This window comes from Terrapene carolina, unplaced genomic scaffold (assembly GCF_002925995.2).
Source record: "Terrapene carolina triunguis isolate 2854851 unplaced genomic scaffold, T_m_triunguis-2.0 Scaffold784, whole genome shotgun sequence".
NCBI lineage: Eukaryota > Metazoa > Chordata > Testudines > Emydidae > Terrapene > Terrapene triunguis.
In genome coordinates this window covers 78,342-101,154 of record NW_020665135.1, presented here as the reverse complement: position 1 = coordinate 101,154, position 22,813 = coordinate 78,342, and the positions used below count along the sequence as shown (strand labels likewise).

General features: G+C 47.4%; 3 protein-coding genes across 4 annotated transcripts; 2 read left to right on the top strand and 1 right to left on the bottom strand.

Annotated features, from left to right (window-relative positions):
- The first annotated feature begins 308 nt into the window (after positions 1–308).
- LOC112114239 (olfactory receptor 52E4-like) lies at positions 309–1,343 on the top strand. The gene has a single exon (XM_024210845.2). It carries the CDS (start codon positions 315–317, stop codon positions 1,341–1,343), a length of 1,029 nt encoding a protein of 342 aa, XP_024066613.1. The 5' UTR covers positions 309–314.
- A 6,562-nt stretch (positions 1,344–7,905) lies between these two features.
- LOC112114240 (olfactory receptor 52R1-like) lies at positions 7,906–15,256 on the top strand. Of its 2 annotated transcripts, XM_026660465.1 has the most exons (2): positions 7,906–7,920; positions 14,303–15,256. In XM_026660465.1, the coding sequence occupies exons 1-2, from the start codon at positions 7,906–7,908 to the stop codon at positions 15,254–15,256; spliced, it is 969 nt and encodes a 322-aa protein (XP_026516250.1). The 2 variants fall into 2 exon arrangements, with proteins under 2 accessions (XP_026516250.1, XP_024066615.2); XM_024210847.2 differs by lacking the exon at positions 7,906–7,920 and having other exon boundaries at positions 14,282–15,256.
- A 6,123-nt stretch (positions 15,257–21,379) lies between these two features.
- On the bottom strand, positions 21,380–22,321 carry LOC112114238 (olfactory receptor 52K2-like). Its single transcript, XM_024210844.1, has one exon. The coding sequence runs from the start codon at positions 22,319–22,321 to the stop codon at positions 21,380–21,382; it is 942 nt and encodes a 313-aa protein (XP_024066612.1).
- Between the last annotated feature and the right edge of the window lie 492 nt (positions 22,322–22,813).

The following is a 22,813-nucleotide window of genomic DNA, read 5'->3' as shown; positions in this document are numbered from 1 at the left end:
AAGGCTTCCCACACTAAGACAAAAAGGAATTATTGACATATGGAGCACCACCAAATATGGAATTGGTATTAGTAGGGTCAGGAGTTCATAATTAATTTCTCTAAATAATGAAAATGTCATTTTTCAGTGTGTGAAGAGCGACCAATCTGCTTCACCCATGAGAACAGCCTCCAGGAGTGCATGTAGTGTCTCATGTTAACATTGTCTCTCCATCCAGGCATTTGTACTGCGACCATCACCCTAGAGCTTGGGCACATACAGGAAGTCAGGAGACACCATTCTACCTCAGAGTTGGACACCTTCTCCCCTACTCCATGTCAGATTCCAACTCAACCGACTTCACCAACCCCTCCACCTTCATCCTGCTGGGCATTCCTGGCCTGGAGGCAGCCCATGTCTGGATCTCCATCCCCTTCTGTGCAATATATGCCATAGCCATCTTCGGGAACTTCACCATCCTCTTCATTGTGAAGATAGAGCCAAGCCTGCATGCACCCATGTACTATTTCCTTTGCATGCTGGCTGTCACTGACCTGGCCCTGTCTACGTCCACCGTGCCCAAAATGCTGAGCATTTTTTGGTTCAATTCTAGGGAAATCGATTTCAATGCCTGCCTCACCCAGCTGTACTTCATTCACTGCTTCTCAGCAATGGAATCTGGGATCTTGGTGGCCATGGCTGTGGATCGCTACGTGGCCATCTGCCATCCCCTGAGACATTCCACCACCCTGACAAGCCCCGTGGTGTGCAAGATAGGTCTGGCTGTGGTACTACGCAGCAGCATACTCGTTCTACCCAATCCCTTCCTGGCGAGGCGGTGCCCCTATTACAGAACCAACATCATCCCCCATACCTACTGTGAGCATATGTCCATGGTGAAGTTGGCCTGTGCTGACATCCGTGTCAATAATTACTATGGCTTCTCTCTGATATTCCTCATCACTGGTGTGGATGTGTTTTTTATTGCCCTGTCCTATACACAGATTCTCAGGGCGATCTTCAGCCTCCCCACAAAGGACGCCTGGGTGAAGACTTTTTGGACTTGCAGCTCCCACCTGTTTGCCACCTTAGCCTTTCACATCCCATCTCTCTTCTCCATCCTCACACACCGGTTTGCCCAGAATGTGCCCTTGCATTTCCACATTCTCACGGCCAACATGAGCATCCTGCTGCCCCCCATGCTAAACCCCATCATCTATGGTTTCAAGACCAAACAGATCCGGGACAGGCTGCTCCGGCTCTTTTCTCATAAAGGACCGAAAGTTTTCTCCTGGTGCTCTGGCTCTAAGGCCAACCACCGTGCAGAGCTGGCTGGGGACATGGTGCTAAGCCCTCTTTCCTGAATCAGCTACTGGACAGTCAGAGAGACATTAAATCCTTTCCCGACCCTACCGTGCTGTGTCAGCCTGACAAACTGGGGACTCGCTCTGTGCACAACTCATTAACACATTTCTAATTGATTGTAACCGGATTCCAAAGCTCTGCCCCTTGCTCTACCTCTTCTGTCAAGTCTCACCCCTTGTTCTGCTTCCTCAAGCTAAGGCCCTACCCCTGTATATCGATCCGATCCTCCCCTCCCCCTGTCACTCGCTGGATCATCTCCACCTCCCTCTCCCCCCGCAGGATCTGCAAGGGAGCCATTTCAGATTTTGCTTGGGGTGGCAACTTTAACCATGATTCCAGGGGCTACCTAAGCTCTTGAAAGCTCTAGTTTTTTTGGCAGATAACTTAGCAATTAGCAGATGGGAGCACTGTATCTAATTTGTAGATAAAAGAAAGAAAATAAAACAAATATTAAACCCAGTCAGCTCTAATACTAACATGTTCTGGCATCTTGTGGTAAGTCACTTAAGGGACACTGGTGGGGTTCATAATTTTAATGTGTATTCTTATTTTGTTACTAACTCTGTGGAGAGAGAGGCCCTGTCAGGCTTCTTGGGTTCTAGCTCAGTTCTGGGAGGTGAGTGGGGTCTAGTGAGTTAAAGTATGTGTGTGTGTGGGGGGGGATGGATAGTTCTGGGGTCTATATAAGAATATCAGAATGGCCATGGTAGGTATCCTGTGTATCCCAGTATCCTATGTTATAACAGTGGCCAATGCCAGTTGCTTCAGAGGCAATGAACAGAACAGATAATCATCAAGTGATTCATGCCCTGTCACCCACTTCCAACTTCTGGCAAACAGAGACTAGGGACACCCCCCTTCTCACCCTGGCTAATAGCCTTTGATTGACCTCCAAGAACGTATCTAGTTCTTACTGGAACCTTGTTATAGTTTTGGCCTTCACAAGATCCCCTGGCAAAGAGTTCCACAGGTTGACTGTGAAGAAATACTTTCTTTTGTTTGTTTTAAACCTGCTGCCTATTAATTTGATTGGGTGACCCCTAGTTTTTGTGTTATGTGACGTAGTAAATTAACCTTTTCTTATTCAATTTTTCCACACCAGTCATGATTTTATAGATCTCTCTCATATCCCGGCTTAGTCATCTCTTTTCCAAACTGAAAATCAAAGTCTTTTTCATCTCTCCTCATATAGAAAGTGTCACGGAGTCACCGGGCAATGCTCTGGAACTATTCCATACAAAGCCAGTCAGGACTCTGGGGGAGCATGCCTCCTCTCTGTGAGCAGACTGTCTCCAGGGCAAGAAGCTTACACAGCTTCAACCTTCCTGGGTCTGGCCTCGGAGCATTCATCATCCCCTTTTCTCACCATGCGCTTCCCACAGCAAGTCCGCCCAGGCGGGCTCCTGGGGAAGCCAGAGGGCCCTGCACCCCCAACTCCGCAGTCAGACGTGACTCTTAGCCAGCTAGTAAAACAGAAGGTTTATTAGACGACAGGAACACAGTCTAAAAGAGAGCTTGTAGGTACAGGAAACAGGACCCCTAAGTCAGGTCCATCTTGGGGCAGGGAGGCCAGAGCTCCATCTGGGCCTCCCTCCATTTCCCAAGCCAGCTCCAAACTGAAACTCTCCAGCCCCTCCTCTCGCCTTTGTCTCTGTCCCGGGCCAGGAGGTCACCTGATCTCTTTGTTCTCCAACATGTTCAGTTGGCAAATTTGCAGAGGAGGGGCCCAGGCCATCAGTTGCCAGGAGGGCGTCAGCCATTCTCTGTGCAGACACCGTCATACTGTCCCTCTAGGGCTCTGCAACAACCACACACCCTTATCCCACCAGCTAGAGACTTAAGAACTGCATAGGGGAAACTGAGGAACCCACACAGTATTCAGAGAAAACATTAAGAACATTCCCACTTTGTCACAGAAGGTGTTTCATATCCCTAATAATTTCTGTTGCCCTTCTCTGTACCTTTTCCAATTCCAATATATCATTTTTTGAGATGGGGTGACAAGCTCTGCACACAGTATTCAATATGTTGGCATATCATGGATTTACATAGCGGCAATATGATATTTTCTGTCTTAATACCTTTCCCTTCCCTAATGATTCCCAACATTCTGTTTGCTTTTATGACTGTCGCTGCAGACCGAGTGGATGTTTTCAGAGAACTACCTACAATGATTCCAAGATCTCTTACTTGAGTGGTAACAGCTAATTTAGACCCCACCATTTTATATGTATAGTTGGGATAATATTTTGCCATGTGCATTACTTTGCATTTATCAACACTAAATTTAATCTGCCACTTTATTGCTTTGTGCTGGCCAGTCCCCCTCTTTTGTGAGATCCCTTTGTAACCATTTGCAGTCTGCTTTGGACTTAACAAGCTTGAGTAATTTTGTATCATCTGCAAATTTTGCCACGTCACTGTTTACTCCTTTTTCCAGATCATTTATGGATATGTTGAATAGTACTGGTCCCAGGACAGACCGCTGGGGGACACCACTATTTACCTCTCTCCATTTTCACCATTTATTCCTATCATTTGCTTCCTATATTTTAACAGGAATGCCTGGCAATGCTTTCAGGACCAACTAATGATTCTGCATTTAATTTAGTGACAAGTCTTTTTTTATCTTAATCACCCTGGCTCTGCTTATAACCAAACTCCCTGCCCCAGAGACGGAAGCTGGGAGGAGAACAGAACTCAGCACAGTCCGCACTCAAGCTGTATTGCATTTAAGAACTCTGGGGCTAAGGCATGCGCTGAGGTGGAGCGAGAGCCCTCCCCCCCCTCCCCCCGGAGCCCCTAAATTGTTGGGATGGGGGGAGCTGCTGCAGCCCTGAGGGGGGAGGGATAGCTCAGTGGTTTGAGCATTGGCCTCCTAAACCCAGGGTTATGAATTCAATCCTTCAGGGGGCCATTTAGGGAACTGGGGTAAAAATCTGTCTGGGGATGGATCCTGCTTTGAACAGGAGGTTGGACTAGATGACCTTCTGAGGTCCCTTCTAACCCTGATGATCTATGACCAGATGCCTGCCAGCAGTTAGGAGGCAGCCCCAACTGAGCATGGGCAGAGCATGCAGTAATTGGACACTGTCCAGGTGAAACCCAGATGGGTGGAAACCCTCTTAACTCATCTTTCATTATCTAAACCATCTTGTTACCATTATGTCTTTGTGCTGCCTTTTCCATGCTCCTTGTGCACAGAGGCAGGAGGCTGGGGCAGAGGCATTTGTCTATCAATAGGGTGGTCATGAAAGACTATCAGCCCCTAATGAGATCTCGCCCAGACAGAAGAAAAGAGTAATTACATTCTAGATAAAAGCCAGTTTTGTCCAGTGTCTCTGCAGTGGGGTGGGCATGGAAGGAATGGAACCTCTCCAGAAGAGGGAACAGAGAGAGGAGGGGTTGGTCCATTCCTATAAAAACACAGAGAATGGATAAGTCAGAAGAAGCTAGGGGAGGAGAGAGGCAAAAGGGTGGCAGAGGGAAATCTATGGTTGCAGGGCTATGGCTGCAGCTGGAGGAGAAGCCAGGAGCTGCAGGTGGTGGCCCCAGGGCTCTGACCAAATCCCAAAGAATGCTCCAGGGTGATGAGGACACTGAGGCAGGGAATGGTGTGCAGGTGTCATATTATGTTTACCTAGATCTGGGTGTGATACTCTGCACCCCATATTCATTAAAGTGGTATGATTAAGATGTGGTTATGACATAATTACGATGCATCTTTTCAGAATGTTCTGATCTTCTGGATATGATTATCCTATTTGTGAGCATGTATCATTTTTACCAGAAGTTATGAATATTGACTACGTATCTGTATTCCAAATGTGGTTGCTCCGGGGTGACCCCACAAGGCAAGAGCTTCCAGTCTAGACAGCGGATGATGAAGGGTTAATTCAAGTGAATCGACTATTAAGGTAAACAATGGACCCCTAACCCTAACCCCCACCTCGTAAGCCTTTCTGGGAATGCTTCAGCCAGCTTATGGAAAATGGCTGCTATGACTCAGAGAAGCTCGCAAGGGCATTTGACTAAACCATATGACGCTGAGCTCCATTTTGGTACCTGTATTTTCCAACAACTGGGCTGGGAACTTGGCTTGGACCAGGGAAGAGCTACAAGAATGATTCCAGGGCTGAAAAGCACACTTTACTTGGAGCTATGGATTCCCATCATATGGAAGAAACTATAGAAGGGGGCAGCGACATCACTCCCCAAACAAGAACACCTGGAAGCACCTGCAGAACAAAGACTGAACTGTGGGAATTGCTGGTCTCAGGCTAATAGGAGTTCTAGCCAGTGTATGGAAGCTTGATGGACTGTCTGTACAATCTAATAGGGTGAGACACTGTTTGGTTCAAATCTTATTTAGTGTATGACATTTAGACTGTGATTTTAAAACCTCAGCTCAGTTAACGAACGCTTGTGCATCATCCTATTCACATCGAGGGAGGGGTGGCCTGGGCAATAAATGCAGACAGGTCAGGCTTTTGACCAGGATAGAACGGTACAGCTCTGGTGTCCTAGGCCGGAGACCTGGGGGTATTTTGGCTGGAGCTTCCCTATGGTGGGTCCATGAGTGGTTGGTCAGAGAATTCCTGAACACAGCTGGGTGTGGTCCCTTCCTGTGGATGTTGGTGTGAGTGCAACCTTGGAGGGATTTCCAGCTTGCCACAACATCACAGTGCAAGAGGGACCCTGGATTGGTGAGACAGAGGTCTGAACTGTACCCCAGTTCCACGTGGCAGCCCGGGGGGAGAACCCATCACACTGGGTATCTCTTGTGCTGTCTAAAGAGGAATTGTTTTAGCCACCCCTTTTGCAAGGCCTGGGTGTGTTTGCTTTAACGAACATGTGCCCTGAAAAAGAGAAACTGGAAACAGAGTGCACTCAAGGGGGATGTCTGGGAAGGGTGTGCTGAAGCAATTGGAGAATCTGCAGGAGACAGGCCAAAACTAGTCTTGGGGTCTTGGCGCTTCATGTACAGGTCTCCGCTCCCAGAGGTGCACCCCGAGAATGGGGCCAGTATGTGGGGACCAAACACAGCCTCCTGGAAGGTGTCCAGACATGGGAGCTTGAAAAGGGCTGTAACAGCACACCTGGAGCTGCTACACAGATGCCAGGTGACTGTGACTGCAAGAAGCAGTTCACATTAGTCTGGTTATTAATCCAGGTAAAATGAAGTCCCTGGCCATTACTATCAAGCAGCCTGAAGCTGCAAACTGCAACCAGTTCAGTATTAACTTGTGTGGAGGGATTGCAGGGCAGGTGGCAGCTTCATAGGGAGGGCTGGAGACTGCTTGAGCGATGTGGGAGGTTGTACAGCAGCAGCTGCTGCCCCGTACGTCTTTTTCTTCTAGGTTTCCATCTGCCATCTGTAGAGCTGTTCTGTTGATTTCTCCTTCTGATGAGCAAACGATGGATGTCGATGGTTTGTGTTGATCTCTACACTGTCAGTCTCGATCAGAGATGATCTGGGCTATGAAGTATTTTTATTTACAACAGCTGGAGTTATCCATCCTTTTTCTCCCAGTGACAAAAACAGTCACCAGGCTCTAGACTCGGCAGTTCTTTGAGTGACGTCTGTTGTAAAGGTGTTTATAAGCTCTTTTTTGCCTTTTTATCTGATTTGGAAACTCTCTTCGTATTTGACCACTTTGGAGATAGATTCTTTTCCAATGTCCGAACCGTAGTTCTGAGTTATCTTCCCATCAAGTGTTGTGCAGGAGCATATCCAGGAGATGTTGTTGGTGCTGCTCTGTAGTTTAAAAACGCTGAGGAGTTTGCTGGAACATTAATGCTGATTTTCTTGGAACACTGGGGAAGTTCTGGAAGGCTGTAAGAAAGCTGCTCTTGGGCCAATATTTAAAAACGGTCAATGGAATGAGCTGGGTAATTATAGGCCTGCCAGTCTGCCGTCAGTTGTGGGCAAGATAATGGAGCTGCTACTATGGGACGCGACCAATAAATAATTAAAGGTGATGTAATTAATGCTGATCAACATGGGTTTATGGAAAATAGATCCTGTTAAAATAATCTCATCTTTTTGAGACTGAGATATCAAGTTTGATGGATAAAAAATAAGAGTGTTGACGTAATATTCTTAAACTTCTGTAAAGTGTTTGAGTTGTTACTGTATGATATTTGGCTTAAATATAGAACAATGTAAAATTAACATGGCACACATTAAATGGATTAACAACTGGCTAAAGAATAGGTCTCAAAACCTAATTGTAAAGGGGGGAATGATCACCAAGGCATGTGCTTCCAGTGGAGTCCCAGAGGAATCAGCCCTTGGCTCTATGCCAGTTAACATTTGTATCAGTAACCTGAAAGAAAACATAAAATCATTATTAGTAATGTTTTCAGATAACACAATATCTGGGGGAGCAGCAAATAATGAAGAGGACAGGTCACTGATACAGACTGATCGCATTGCTTGGTAAACTAGGCACAAGCAAACATTATATGTTTTAATATAACCAAATGTACATTGGGTGTTATGGGGAATAATCAGCTGAACAATGAGCTCTCAGTACAACACTGTGGCCAAAGGGACAAATGCCGTCCTTGAATGCATAAACGCGGGGATCCCGAGCTGGCATAGAGAGGTTATTTTACCTCTGTATTTGGCACTGCTGTGACCACTGCTGGAATCCTGTGTCCAGTTCTGGAGCCCACAATTCAGGAAGGAGGTTGATAAGTTGAAGAGGGTTCAGAGAAAAGCCACAAGAATGACTAAATGATTAGAAAACATGTCTTTTAATGATAGACTCAATGAGCTCAATCTATTTAGCTTAGCAGAGAGAAGGTTAAGGGGGGACTAGATTACAGTTCATAAGTACCCACCTGGGGAACAAATATTTAACAACGGGCTCTTCAGTGTATCAGAAAAAGGTAATGGCTGGAAGTTTACGCTAGACAAGTTCTGGTTGGAAATAAAGTGTACATATTTAAAATTGAGGATAATTAACCACTGGAACACTTTGCTAAGGATCGTGGTGGATTCTCCATCACTGACCATTTTTCATTCAAGGTTGGATGTTTTCTTAAAATATCTGCCCCAAAAATATTTTGGAGAAATTCTCTGGCCTGTGTAGGGAGGTCCGACTAGATGATTACAATGGTCTTTCCTGACCTTGGGATCTATGAATCCAGGAAACCCATTTTCACATGACTTATTGCCACAAGGGATCACTGAGTCCGAGAGCTTAGTAGGTGATTCCTATGTTCCTGTGATACTGTCCTTTATAAGAAAAAAAACCCCCAATACTCTCCCTGTCAATGAATAAGACCTATATAAAAAAACCCTATTATTTATGTAGGACCTTTGTATTATATTTGACTGCAGTTAGCAGAATGCAATAACGTGCACCTTTTGACACCACTACGAGGAATACTGTAAAGACAAATAGACAGGTTCGACAGAACCCAGCCAAGAAATGCTACTCCCCAGAGCTATGTTCCCATTGTCAAAGATGCTAGTGCAAATGGAGCATTGTATCCATCCAACAGAAAGGGAGAAAACTAAAATTCACTGCAGTGTCCTTTTATTTCTTCTCTTGTATTTTAAAGGAGTTGGTGTAGGTGTGTCATTCACAGATGGGGAGGGTTACTGTTTCCTGATAACATTCACCTCTGTGTGTGTATTTAGGCTCCCTCAGCTGTGTCAATGGCCCAGAGAGACAGACCCCAGCTGGTGAGGAACCTCCATGGGGACACCCACCGGCTGTATATAAAGCTATTCTCACTCTCCAACCCCCGCAGCTGGGAGAGTCCTGCTATTGGAGCCGGGTTCATCCTCCTCTGAGTGGATGAGCTGAATTCTCATTGTCTTACTGCTGGGGGGATTGCTGGTGAGTCCGGGGTCTTGGGGAAACTGACTTCTTCATGGCTGGTTCTCGGGGAGGGGAAGGGACGGGGGGGGGGGGGGGGCTCAGCTGGCTTAAGGAGCAAGTACAGGAAAGATCCCCCTGTGCAGTGGGGAGAGAGGTTCACTCACCTGGCAGCTCACAGCTCCGAGCACACACAGCCCTGATGCTCAGTGGTCTCTGGAAGTGTGTGGGTTAAGGGCTGTGTTAGCTAATACATAGTTTTAGGCATAGTATACAACACTTTACTGGGTATTATGCACACTGCATTAGTGTTGGGAAGATTTTTTAACTCCGTGCTCTTCCCACAATTCTCTCCACCCATGTTGGTGCCCCACTACACTTTGCATAGCTGTGACAGTTTTGGCATTAGAAAACAGGAGGCTGTCAAAGGTTCGATGTCTAGGGTTGGCAGAATTCAGTTTTTATTTTTTTATCATTTTGAAGGCTAATCTCTCTGTTTTTAAGCCTTTTTAATTCTTTTATCAATTTATATTTCCATAACTATTTTGCATTTTTTAAAATGTTTCTTGATTTAAATTTTCACAGTTGCCAGAAACTGCGAGGGGCTGGGGTCAGACAATAAATAAGTAATGCCAGCAGACACTGAGTTTCAAAAACTTAAAGTTGTATAACTGTTAAAATTTACAGCCAGGCTACTCGAGACCATATGAGCGTTTGATTTAAGACTCTTCACTTTGTATATTTTGACATTTGATGTTAACAATTTGTGTTTTGATTATCATCAATGCAAATATTTTTCATCAATTTGTGCCTGTGAGTGATGGTTCTTAGGACATCCAGGACTGTGAGTCACCTTATTAGCCCCTGCCTCAGTGAGAGGGAATCTCTCTTGTGGGGGCTGATAATCAGCTCCGTGACACTCAAGTACTCTCCTCTGGGCCAGCCCTGACTTTGCATTGCAGGTTAATAATAGGAGCACCCCAGTCCCCAAGTCCCTTTGAATCAGTCCCCTGTGATAAACATCTCTGATACAGGCTAGTCACAGACATCCCAGATTCCCTGCCCCTGAAGAGCAGTGTCTCCTGTTTATCAGTCTTACCTTAAACCACCGCTCCTGAGTTACACACGGCACTTGTGATCTTTAGTAATAAAAACAAAAATCAGTTTATTTAAGAAAGAATAAAGATTTAACCAGAAACAGGAAAGAGTGACGGAAACAAATTGTTACATTGCAAAAGAAAATCATAAAATACAAACCTAGGTCTACACTTATCCTTTCCTATCCTACACTACCTTTCCTATCTAACAAAGTGGATTCCCTCCCCCCCCCCCCCCGTCCCGCCACAGAGCTGACTGGTTTCACAAGAACCAGGATCCAAATGTTCATGAAAAGACTCCCACTCTGCAAAGCATTTCCTCAGTGGATGGATACAGAGTGCTTTTCCTTCTCTGTGCTAGACTGAAAACAGCCTTTTGTTTCTAGTCACAGGCAGGGTGAACCCCTGTCTGGCTCTACATTATTTTTTTCCCTTTAAGTGGCTTTGATTATTTGTGATTGCCTCTGATGGTTTTACATTGAAAGTCCTAGTGTTTGTACAAGGCTAAAGAATTGAACCTTGCATTGCATCACCAGTCAAACAGGATGAGGTGACAGCTCTCCCTTGCCTGAATGAACCATCGAGACAATCACTGTATCTCCTTAGTCCTGAACTGTCTGTCAATCTTGATACCTCTCCTATAAATGTAGCTGAAACATGTACTGCATTCTCATTGTCATTGTTGATGATGATCTTGACCCGTTCGTAAAGTGCTCGGAGATCTGCTGGTGAAAAGTGCCATCTAGTAGCGATGTATTTGTTGTTGTTGTTCTTCTTCTTATTATTCTTATTCTTATTCTTATTCTTATTCTTATTATTGTTGTTGTTGTTGTTATTATTTGTTAACTGACGCGCCTCAGAGGGCTCTACTCTCAGAAGCATTTTCTGAAAATTAGATCCAACCAAGGAGACTAAAGTTGGTCACCATGAAATGAATCACTTTCAGAATTCTGGGTTACACATTTTAAGGCCTGAAGGGACCAGTCTGATTATCTAGTCCAGTATAACACAGTCCCTAGAATTCCATCCAGTGATTTCTGCCTCCCACCCGGTACCTGGTGACTGGATGTCTCTGTCTAAAAGATACGCTCTAGTTCAACCTTGATTTAAGGGTTTGAAATGATAGAGAATACACTGCATCCCTTAGTAAGTTGTTTCAATGGTCAATTACCCTCATTAAATATATGCACCTTTGTAGCGGGGTGGTCACCCGCTCCTGCCTGGGAAGGGTTAAAGCCAGCCCTGCAGAGGGCTGGGGCTGTGGCAGGAAAGACCTGGGCTGATTGGGGGAAGCAGCTGGCCCACACCCCAATCAGGGCCCAGCTGGCCCTATAAAGGCCTGAGCCAGGAGCAAGGAGACACTCACTCTCTGCATTCAGAGAGAGAAGGGCCTGGCTGCAGGGAACTAGAGCAGAGTACCTGGGTGGAGCAGGGCTGGGGAAAGGCTGAGGAGCTGGGGAGCTCCAGCCTGGAAAGCCCCAGGCTGCGGCCTAGTGTTAGGCCAAGGGGTACTGGGGGTTGCAGAGGGCAGCCTGGAGATAGGCCAAGGCAGCAGGTCCAAACCCAACCTTGCCTGTGATGAGTAGGCTGATACTGCAGTCTGCCCCAGGGTGTGGGGCTAGACAATGACTGGCAGTAGCCTTATACTGAGGCAAGGTGGGAATAGTGGGTGGGGGTTCCCCAGGGAGGGGAGACCCTAAGAATGAGGGGTTACTGCTAGGGGGCAGCACCCCAGGTACAGGGGCACCGGGGTCCAGGGAGGGACACGGGGGCCAAGCGGTAGTGGATCACCAGCCTGCAGAGGGCGCTCTGGGTTGGAAATTGAGCTAATTCCCGGACGAGACCAGCAGGAGGCGCAGCAGGGGTGAGTCCGCTCCCTTACAACCTTATTTCCTGATTGTCTTGGTTCAGCTTCCAGTCATTAAGAACATAAGAACGGCCATACTGGGTCAGACCAAAGGTCCATCTAGCCCAGTATCCTGTCTACCGACAGTGGCCAATGCCAGGTGCCCCAGAGGGAGTGAACCTAACAGGTAATGATCAAGTGATCTCTCTCCATTGGATCTTGTATGTCTGTCTGCTAGATGAAAGACCCCCTCGCATAAGGGATCTTCTCCACAAGGAAGGAATTGAATCTACACAGATTGAGAGTGAGATGGCTCTGACAGTAAAATGTGCTTTTCAGCCCTGGAATCATTCTTGTAGCTCTTCCCTGGTCTTTTGCTGAAGGCCCTGGAGCATGGGCATAGCACTTTATCTCTCTGTACCTCCATCTGTAAAATGGGGGAAACCACATTTCTCTCTCTCTCAGGAGTGCTTTGTTGAGATATGAATTAACAACCAGGAGATGCAAAGACATTACAGTGATAGGGGCTATATAAATACCTTCATAGATCACATACCTATTGTTGTTCCACTAGGTCAAAAATAACCTGGACAAAAGAACAAAAGGATACCTAGGCTGGGTCAGACCAAGGGTCCGTCTAGCCTAGTATCCTGTCTGCCGATAGTGGTCAATGCCAGGTGCTTCGGAGGGAATGAACAGAACTGATAATAATAAAGTGATCCATCCCATGTCGTCCAGTCTTAGCTGCTGTCAGTCAGATATTTGGGGACACCCAGTGCGTGGGGTCGAGTTCCTGACCATCTTGGCTAATAGCCATTGATAGACCTATCCTCCAGCTAATTCCTATTGGAACCACCCTCCCCCCCCCCCCCCCAAAAAAAGAGAGAAAAACCACTCACATCAGCATCAGAACGGCCATACTGGGTCAGACCAAAAGTCCATCTAGCCCAGTATCCTGTCTACCGACAGTGGCCAATGCCAGGTGCCCCAGAGGGAGTGGACCTAACAGGTAATGATCAAGTGATCTCTCTCCTGCCATCCATTTCCACCCTCTGACAAACAGAGGCTAGGGACACCATTCCTTACCCATCCTGGCTAATAGCCATTAATGGACTTAACCTCCATGAATTTATCCAGTTCTCTTTGAAACCCTGTTATAGTCCTAGCCATAGTGTCTAAGTGCCAGCATCTGAAGGTCTTTTCCATCTTTGTCAAAACGAACAAGCAGCTTGGTTGAGATGCAGCATGATCTAGGGGCTAGGGTCTGGGACTGGAGCCCCACGCTCTTTTCCTGGCTCTTTCACTGACCTGCTCTGTGAACTTGGGCAAGTCATCTCTCTGTGCTTCTGTTTCTCCTCCCACCTTGTGTCTGTCTTTGCTATTTAAACTGCAAGCTCTTCAAATCAGACACTGTACAGTGCCTTAGCACAATGGGGTCCCGGTCTCAGGTGGGGCTTCTAACCATGACAGCAGTACAAAAATAAGGAAGCTTGTAAAGAAAAGACACCCACCATTGTTTCAAGAAACAACAACACAAAGATTACACCCCACATTGATGTGACACTCACTAACCAGCTCTGAATCACAACCTCTCTGACTAGCCCCCTTCTCCTGAGGCTTCTCGGGTTTTAATCCTCTTTTCTCCAACTGGGGCTGCCTTTTGCTAAAAGGCTGTGCCTGTGTCTCCAATGAGGTTTGGCTAATGTGGCTCATACAGTCATTAGTATCCCAATACCCACGTTAGTTTGGTTTTTTTTGCGCACAGGTTTATGCATTTGTCTTTTTGTCCTTTCCTTTCCCTAGTTTTCTGGGAGGAATCAAAAGGGAGAGATAGAATACTGCACTGATTACTTTTTTTCCTTTGTTAAGAGTGCACTACCTCCATAACACTTCACTGTTCTCATAGAAAGCCAGAAGAAGAAAGGGAACCGAATGTCAAAGGGGAGAAACAAATAAACCAAAAAACCTCAGTCTCGTGAAGAGATAGACTGCACTGCCACCATCTCTAACTCAAGTTGCTGTCCTGGGACTGGAGCTGGTATTTGGAAAAGAGGAACTTGATCCAATATTCAGTAACTCATTTACACTCCTGTTTCCCAGGAACTGAATCAGCCCTCATGGGTTCTTTGCTGCCTGTTTAGAGGGTCAAAGCTCTCCCAGCCCAGGTAGGAGAAAAACAGCATGTCATGTCATGTCCGAACACCAGCACCTTCTCCCACCCTGCCGTCTTCCTCCTGGTCGGCATCCCTGGACTGCAGGAGGCCCAGTTCTGGATCGCCTTCCCTTTCTGCATCATGTATGTCATTGCCGTGCTGGGAAATGTCATTGTTCTCTGTGTTATAAAGACAGAGCAAAGCCTGCATGAGCCCATGTACCTCTTCCTGGCTATGCTGGCCGTCACCGACCTGGTTCTGTCTACGTCCACCCTGCCCAAAATGCTGAGCATCTTCTGGCTGGGCTCCAGGGAGATCAGGTTCCATGCCTGTCCCACTCAGATGTTCTTCATCCACACCTTCTCATCGGTGGAGTCGGGCTTGCTCATGGCCATGGCCTTGGATCGCTACGTGGCCATCTGCTGCCCCCTCCGGCACTCCAGCATCCTGTCCGTCCCAGCCATAGTGACAATGGGGAGCCTGGTGCTGGCACGCAGAGTCCTTCTGGTGAGCCCCTTCTCCCTCCTTGTCCGCAGGCTGCCCTTCTGCCAGCGCTGCCTCATCTCCCACTCGTACTGTGAACACATGGCTGTGGTGAAGCTGGTGTGTGGGGACGTTACAGTCAGTATCATTTATGGACTATTTGTGGCTTTTATGGTGGTCGGGATTGACTTATTTATCATCTCTGTGTCCTATGCTATGATTCTGCAGGCTATACTCAGACTCCCGTACATGGACACCCGTCTCAAGGCCTTCAGCACCTGTGCATCTCACTTGTGTGTCATCCTTGCATTTTACATCCCTGGACTCTTCACGTTCCTCACCCACCGCTTTGGCCACAATGTCCCCCACCATGTCCACATCCTGGTGGCCAATCTCTACCTGCTGTTGCCCCCCATCTTAAACCCAATTGTGTATGGAGTGCAAACTAAACAGATCCGGGAGAGGATGCTCCGTATCTTCCAGCAGAAAGGAATCTGAGCAGTGTGTGCCTGTCTAATTTAACCTAGGAATATAGACTCATAGACTTTAAGGTCAGAAGGGACCATTATGATCATCTAGTCTGACCTCCCGCATGATGCAGGCCACAAAAGCTGACCCACCCACTCCTGGAATAATTCTCTCCCTTGAATCTGCTGTTGAAGTCCCCAAATGATGATTTAAAGACTTCAAGTCGCAGAGAATCCTCCAGCCAGCGACCCCTGCCCCATGCTGCGGAGGAAGGCGAAAAACCTCCAGGGCCTCTGCCAATCTACCCTGGAGGAAAATTCCTTCCCGACCCCAAATATGGTGATCAGCAGAACCCCGAGCATGTGGGCAAGATTCTCCAGCCAGACCCGCATTGACCATTGACCTTCAATGGCACGTTATTGATCTATTGACTAAAATCCCGTTATCCCATCAAACCATCCCCTCCATACACTTATCAAGCTTAATCTTAAAGCCAGAGAGGTCTTTCGCCCCCACTGTTTCCCTCGGAAGGCTGTTCCAGAACTTCACCCCTCTTACGGTTAGAAACCGTCATCTAATTTCAAGCCTAAACTTCCCGACAGCCAGTTTATATCCATTTGTTCTCGTGTCCACATTAGTACTGAGCTGAAATAATTCCTCTCCCTCCCTGGTATTTATCCCTCTGATATATTTAAAGAGAGCAATCATATTCCCCCTCAGCCTTCTTTTGGTTAGGGTAAACAAACTGAGCTCCTCGAGTCTCCTTTCATACGACAGGTTTTCCATTCCTCGGATCATCCTAGTGGCCCTTCTCTGCACCTGTTCCAGTTTGAGTTCATCCTTTTTAAACATGGGAGACCAGAACTGCACACAGTATTCCAAATGAGGTCTCACCAGTGCCTTGTATAACGGAAGCAGCACCTCCTTATCCCTACTAGAAATACCTCGCCTAATGCATCCCAAGACCGCATTAGCTTTTTTCACGGCCACGTCACATTGCCGACTCATAGTCATCCTGCGATCAACCAGGACTCCGAGGTCCTTCTCCTCCTCTGTTACTTCCAACCGATGCGTCCCCAGCTTATAACTAAAATTCTTGTTAGTCATCCCTAAATGCATCACCTTACACTTCTCACTATTAAATTTCATCCTATTACTATTACTCCAGTTTACAAGGTCATCCAAGTCTCCCTGCAGGATATCCCAATCCTTCTCCGAATTGGCAATACCTCCCAACTTTGTGTCATCCACAAACTTTATCAGCCCACTTCTACATTTGGTTCTGAGGTCAGTAATAAATAGATTAAATAAAATAAAATCGGACCCAAAACCGAACCTTGAGGAACTCCACTGGTAACCTCCCTCCAACCTGAAAGTTCACCTTTCAGTACGACCCGCTGCAGTCTCCCCTTTAAAATATTCATCACCATGACCTCTATCCCATTCATGATCTGCCATCACTCACACTAGTATGTGAGCATAGAGATGTCACCATGGACTCCGGGTGGGTTCCACCTTCCCTTCCTGACCAAGGAAGGCATCTCATCCGATCACCTCTTCTCTCAGCTCCCTTGATACCCTCTGCTTGGGCGCTGGCTGTCTCATTGGTGGGTATCTCTGTGGATCTCTGTAACCCATCACTCTCAATGGTTTATATCAACTTTTAGTAATGGTTTGTTGTATAACAAAAATCACCTGGTCACAGGTGGGTCCCAAACAACTGTGTCTAGTAAATATACCCTAAAGTTCAAGGCTCAGGTATAAACTGGCTGGTTTCTGGTGGCTTCTGAAATGTAGAACACATTGAGCTCTGTTACAGCACTCACAAACAATTCAAAGGGATACTAGTCTAATCCTATACACTACAGATATTAATGTTTGGTATCCATTATAGAGCTGCTTAGCACCATATATAGACTGGAAATCATCCAAAACAAAACTCGTCTTGTCCCTGAATCGATCCCAGTTTAATTCACACACTGTTCCTGAAATAGATGGCAACACTATTGCGAATAATGGAGGAATAGGCCCAAGAAACATAGACACACACCTGGCACATGGGGCCGAAAGATGCAGACACACATGGGGCTCCTGTGAGGGGAAGGGGCCTGAGATACTTAGGCACTGGCCTGGACCACATGAGGGGATCCACGCCAAGAGACATTGAGACACGTCTTGACACTGTGAGGAGAATGCACTAGACAGATGTAGACACATCTAGCCCCTGTAAGGGGAATGGGGCTGTCAGGGTTCCTTCCCCACTCTGAACTCTGGGGTACAGATGTGGGGACCCGCATGAAAAACCCCCTACGCTTATTTTCACCAGCTTAGGTTGAAAACTTCCCCAAGGCACAAATTCCACCTTGTCCTTGAACAGTATGCTGCCACCACCAAGTGATTTAGACAAATAATCAGGGAAAGGACCACTTGGAGTCCTATTCCCCCAAAATATCCCCCCAAGCAATTCACCCCCTTTTCCTGGGGAAGGCTTGAGAATAATCCCCTCACCAATTGGTACAGGTGAACACAGACCCAAACCCTTGGATCTTAAGAACAATGAAAAATCAATGAGGTTCTTAAAAGAAGAATTTATTTAAAAAAGATGAAAGAATCACCTCTGTAAAATCAGGATGGAAGATAACTTTACAGGGTAACAAAAAGATTCAAAACACAGAGGATTTCCCATCCAGGCAAAACTTTAAAGTTACAAAAACAAAGATAAATCTCCCTCTTAGCACAGGGAAAATTCACAAGGTACAACAAAAGATAATCTAATGCATTTCCTTACTATTACTTACTATTTCTGCAAGACTAGATGCTTAGTTCAGATCTGGCTTAGGGAGATGTATTTTCCCTGCCCTGACTCCGAGAGAACAAAGGAACCCAAAAACAAAAGCCTTCCCCCATAGATTTGAAAGTATCTTCTCCCCTTATTGGTCCTTTTGGTCAGGTGCCAACCAGGTTATCTGAGCTTCTTAACCCTTTACAGGTAAGGAGAGATTTTATGTTAACCTTAGCTGTGTGTTTATGACAGGGGCTGAGAGAGGTAGACACACGCCTGGCTCCTGTGAGGAGAAACGGGCCAAAGGACACAGTAACAGACACACGCCTGGCCCCTATGAGGGGAATAGGGCCAAGAGATGCAGACATGACACACGCCCTACCCCTCTGTGAGGGCAATGGGGCAAACAGAAGTAGACAGGCCTGGCCTCTGTGCATGGAAGGGGCAGAAAGACACAGACACACTCACAGCTCCTGAGAGGGGAATGGGGCAGAGAGATGCAGGCACACATCCAGTCCCTGTGAGGGGAAAAGGGCTGAAAGACAGACACACGGCTGGCCCGGGGGAGGGGAATAGAGCCAAGAGACACAGACACACACCCGGCCCCTCTATGAGGGGAATGGGGCAAAAAGATGCAAACACATGCCTGGGCCCTGTCAGGGGAATGGGGCCATGAGATGAAGACCCATGACTGGCCCATGTGTGGAAAACAGTGTTTAGAGACACCGACACATGGCCAGTCTCTGTGAGGGGCTTGGGGCTGGGAGAGGCAGACACATGTGTGATGGGTTCGGTCACAGACACCCCCTTAAGACTGTCACATGGTGTGCTGAAATTACCACTGAGCCCATTTTCCCTGCCAGCTTGGGACTCCAGAACCCTGTCTTGTTGAGCCAAGCACACTAGCCTGCTACAACACAGACCCAGGGTCTGGGGCGTGCCCCCAAAGCTGCATGCCTAAACTGAAAAGAGCTCAGCAAGGTACCTGACTCCAGCACTCAGATACCCAGACCCAAAGGGGTCTAAACCCTGTTAAATCCACCTTACTTTGTATAAAGCTTATACAGGGTAAATTCATAAGCGTTCACCCTCTTTATCACTGAAAGAGAGATATGCACAAACTGTTAGCCTCCACAGGTAACAATTACGTACACTGGGTTTATTAATTTAAAAAAGTGATTTTATTAAGTATAAAAAGTAGGATTTAAGTGGTTTTAAGTAATAACAGACAGAACAAAGTAAGTCATTAAGAAAAATATAAAAAACACGCAAGGCTAAGCTTAATACACTAAGAAACTGGTTATATTTAATATCTCACCCTCAAAGATGTTCCATTAAGCTTCTTTCACAGACTAGACTCCTTCCTAGTCTGGGCCCAATCCTTCCCCCTGGTTCAGTCTTTGTTAGTTCCAGCAGACATCTTAGGTGGTAAACCGGGAATTTCCTCAGGACTGGCCGCCTCCTTTGTCCTGCTTCACCCCCATATATAGATTTGGCAAAAGGCAGGAGTTCTTTCTCTCAGTTTGACCCTCTCCCCAGTTTTTCATGGAAAAGTACAAGGTTTAAGATGGATTCCAGTATCAGGTGACATGGTGACATGTCCCTGCAAGACACCAGTCTCCATTCTTTATGCTCTGGCCCACACATCCACAGGATTGTTAAGCTTTATTGTCTGCTAATGGGCAATTAAGCCCCGTCTGGCTTCCCCACTGAAGACCCTGAAGTGTAAGCAGAGCGTGTGACCCAAAGTCTTGAACATAAAATATAGATACATAAGACAATATTCCTAACTTCCTCTGCAAAAATGATACATGCATGCAAATAGAATAATCATATACAGCAAATGGCAGCCTTTCTAAGGACATGTTATCTGAGGTATTTTGCATAAAGCATATCCCAGTCATGTCATATTCATATTCATAAGCATATTTTCACAATACATATGGAGTGCAACATCACAACATGCTCAGTCCCTGTGAGCAGAATGGGCGCCAGAGCTGCAATCACGTGTCTGGCCTCTTCCTGCCCCATAGGAGCAGCAATGGAGTTCCAGACACACTAAGAGATCCAGGTGCAGACTGAGGAGCTGGAACAGAGTCACCAGAAGGTGCCTGGCCCCTAGCAGGGAGGTGGGGCTGAGAGTTGAACGCACAGCAAACATCCTTAAGAGAGGATGGTGGAAAGGAGAGGAGATGGGCATGGTCCCCTCACTAGTAGTGGGTCTTGTAATGCAATGCTAAACTGTATTGCACTCTTGAGCTACTCAGTGTCCTCCAGGAAAGACTCTTGTTGCCAGCCCTATTGTCCTCTGTTCACAGTCCATAGAAACACCCCCCCACACACACATTTCTTTACAATGGACAGTCATTAGGTCTCTGTCAAGTCCCAGTCATAGTCTTCTTCACAAAGCTCTTTGCTATAGAGAGAACCCCTCCTACCCCTTCCCAGGCCTCTCCTACTGTCCCCAGGCAGAGGGTCAGCTGAGATAGTCAGTGAAGATCTTTCTGGCCTGGGAACCTGTGAAAGACTGAAAGACTCTGAGAGGTGAGAGAGGTAGCTGGCTGGGCATGGGACGGAGGGTGGCAGGGGGGAGAGGGTCAGCCGGCTAGGCTGTAGAGGGCATGTGTTGGGAGCGAGAGTGGCAACTGTCTGGGCATGAGAGGGTGCATGGAGGGTGGGGGGAGATGCAGCCAGCTGAGCATGAGTTTGCCATGTGGTAGATCGGGGGCTTGGTTTGTGGTTAAGGCTCTGGACCAGGGCTCATATCTGGGTTCACTGGCTCAGGCTGAGCTCCTATCTATTCCAGTCTCCTCTGTCTGACAGTGACCAGATCAGATGCAAGACACTCACAAAGGGGGTTAACCTTTTCCCAGGCGACATTTCTTCCTCACCCCCAATCAGAGAGGTTGGCTGGTGCCCTGAAGCAATTGCTGGCTTTGTCTTAGACTCCCTGTGTGATCTTGGGTAAGTACTTGGGCTGCCTGGGACTCACCTGTGATGTGGGGTCACAACAACCCTGCCTTGCTCACGATCAGTCCATCTTGTCTGTCCAGATGGAATCTCATGGGGCAGGGACGGTTTCTAGCTGTATGTCGTACAGCACCTTGCACAATGAGGCTCTGATCTCGCTGGGTCGGGTGGAAATGACAACTGATAATGAAGTTCTAGGCCAGTGAGTAACATGTTCTAGAGCAGTAAAAAATTAAAACCGTGTTGTACTGCAGACCCAGAGAAGTGTGTTTATTAGCCCCGCTGCTCAGGTGGGTTTCCACATCAGGGGGTGACGGAACCATCTGAATCCCTGGCCCTGCTGGCCCTGACGTCGCCTGCATGGACCTTGCTCCCCAGCTGCTGACCTGTCCTATGGGCCTTCAGGCTGGTTTGATGCCCAGAAGGTGGAGCACCCTTTCCCGGATCCCTGGGGTTCTCATCCCGTAGATGATGGGGTTCATCATGGGAGGGAAGAACAGGTACATGTTGGCGATGAGGATGTGAATGTGAGGAGCCATGAGGCCGAAGCAGTGGGAGAAGTAGGTGAAGATCGCAGGGGTGTAAAACACCAACATGACGTAGACGTGGGAGCTGCAGGTGCTGAGGGACTTGTGTTGCGCCTCCTTGGAGGGGAGGCTGAAGACAGCCCGCAGGATCAGGATGTAGGACAGGACAATGAGGATAAAATCTGATCCCCCGGTGAGAAACGCTACAACCAGACTATAGGCACTCATGACTGTCGTGTCCGCACAGGCCAGTTTCACCAGCGCCATGAACTCACAATAGGTGTGAGAAATGACATTGGTCCTGCAGTATGGGAGCCGCTTCAGCAGGAATGGGTGAGGGCCCAGTAAAATGGCCCCCCTCATCACAACGCCCAGCCCTATCTTGGCTACGACCCGATTGGTGAGGATGTCTGAGTGTTTCAGCGGGTTACAGATAGCGAAGTAGCGATCGAAGGCCATGGCCAGCATGAACCCGGACTCCATGCAAGAAACTGAGTGAATTAAAAAAATCTGGGCCAGGCAAGCATTGGTGTGAATAGCCCGGTCCCTGAACCAGAATACGCAGAGGGTTTGGGGCAGGGTGGTGGTGGAGATGACCAGGTCGGCGAGCGCCAGCATGCAAAGGAAAAGATAAATGGGCTCGTGGAGTTTCGGCTCAGTCTTGATAACAGCCAGGAGGAGGCCGTTCCCCAGGAGGGACAGAATGTAGACAGAGCAGAAGGGGATGGAGATCCAGACATGCGCTGCCTCCAGCCCCGGGATGCCAAGGAGGATGAAGGTGGAAGGGTGGGGTGTGGTCCAGTTGGAAGCTGCCATGGTGGGGCCAGTTGGGCATGTTCCGTTCCGCAGCACGGCTGCTTCCTGCCCCTGTAACTAACCATTAAAACAATCATTAACCATCTGATGGGAACATGATAAGGTGGTGTTTTGTCACCATTAGTTCTTCATGTATCCTGTGCTAATGCCAAATGAAGAGTGAGTCACAAATAGCCTATTCTTGGCTCCTGCACTGCAGCCATTCCACCCTCATTACAGAGCTTTCAGCGGTAAGTGAGGGCTCTGTAGCAGTTCAAAGCTCTGTTTCTTTTTCTCTACACTCCTCTCATTAGATGCACTACGAACTGTCCATGAAAAACCTGCCTGAAAATAGACTCATCGGGCTCAGTCCTGAGCTGGCGTAAATGGGCAGAGAGCCATTAGAGTTGTACTCATTTACACCAGCTGGAGATCTGGCCCAATGCAGCCAGCTGAAAGAGAGACCTGGTTCCAGCTGTTTTTACTAATTGTGCAAAGCCTCCTGAATACCTG

Bases quoted from the DNA above. Each gene is read 5' to 3' on its own strand.
- LOC112114239 (XM_024210845.2), top strand. From the start codon at position 315: ATGTCAGATTCCAACTCAACCGACTTCACCAACCCCTCCACCTTCATC.
- LOC112114238 (XM_024210844.1), bottom strand. From the start codon at position 22,321: ATGGCAGCTTCCAACTGGACCACACCCCACCCTTCCACCTTCATCCTC.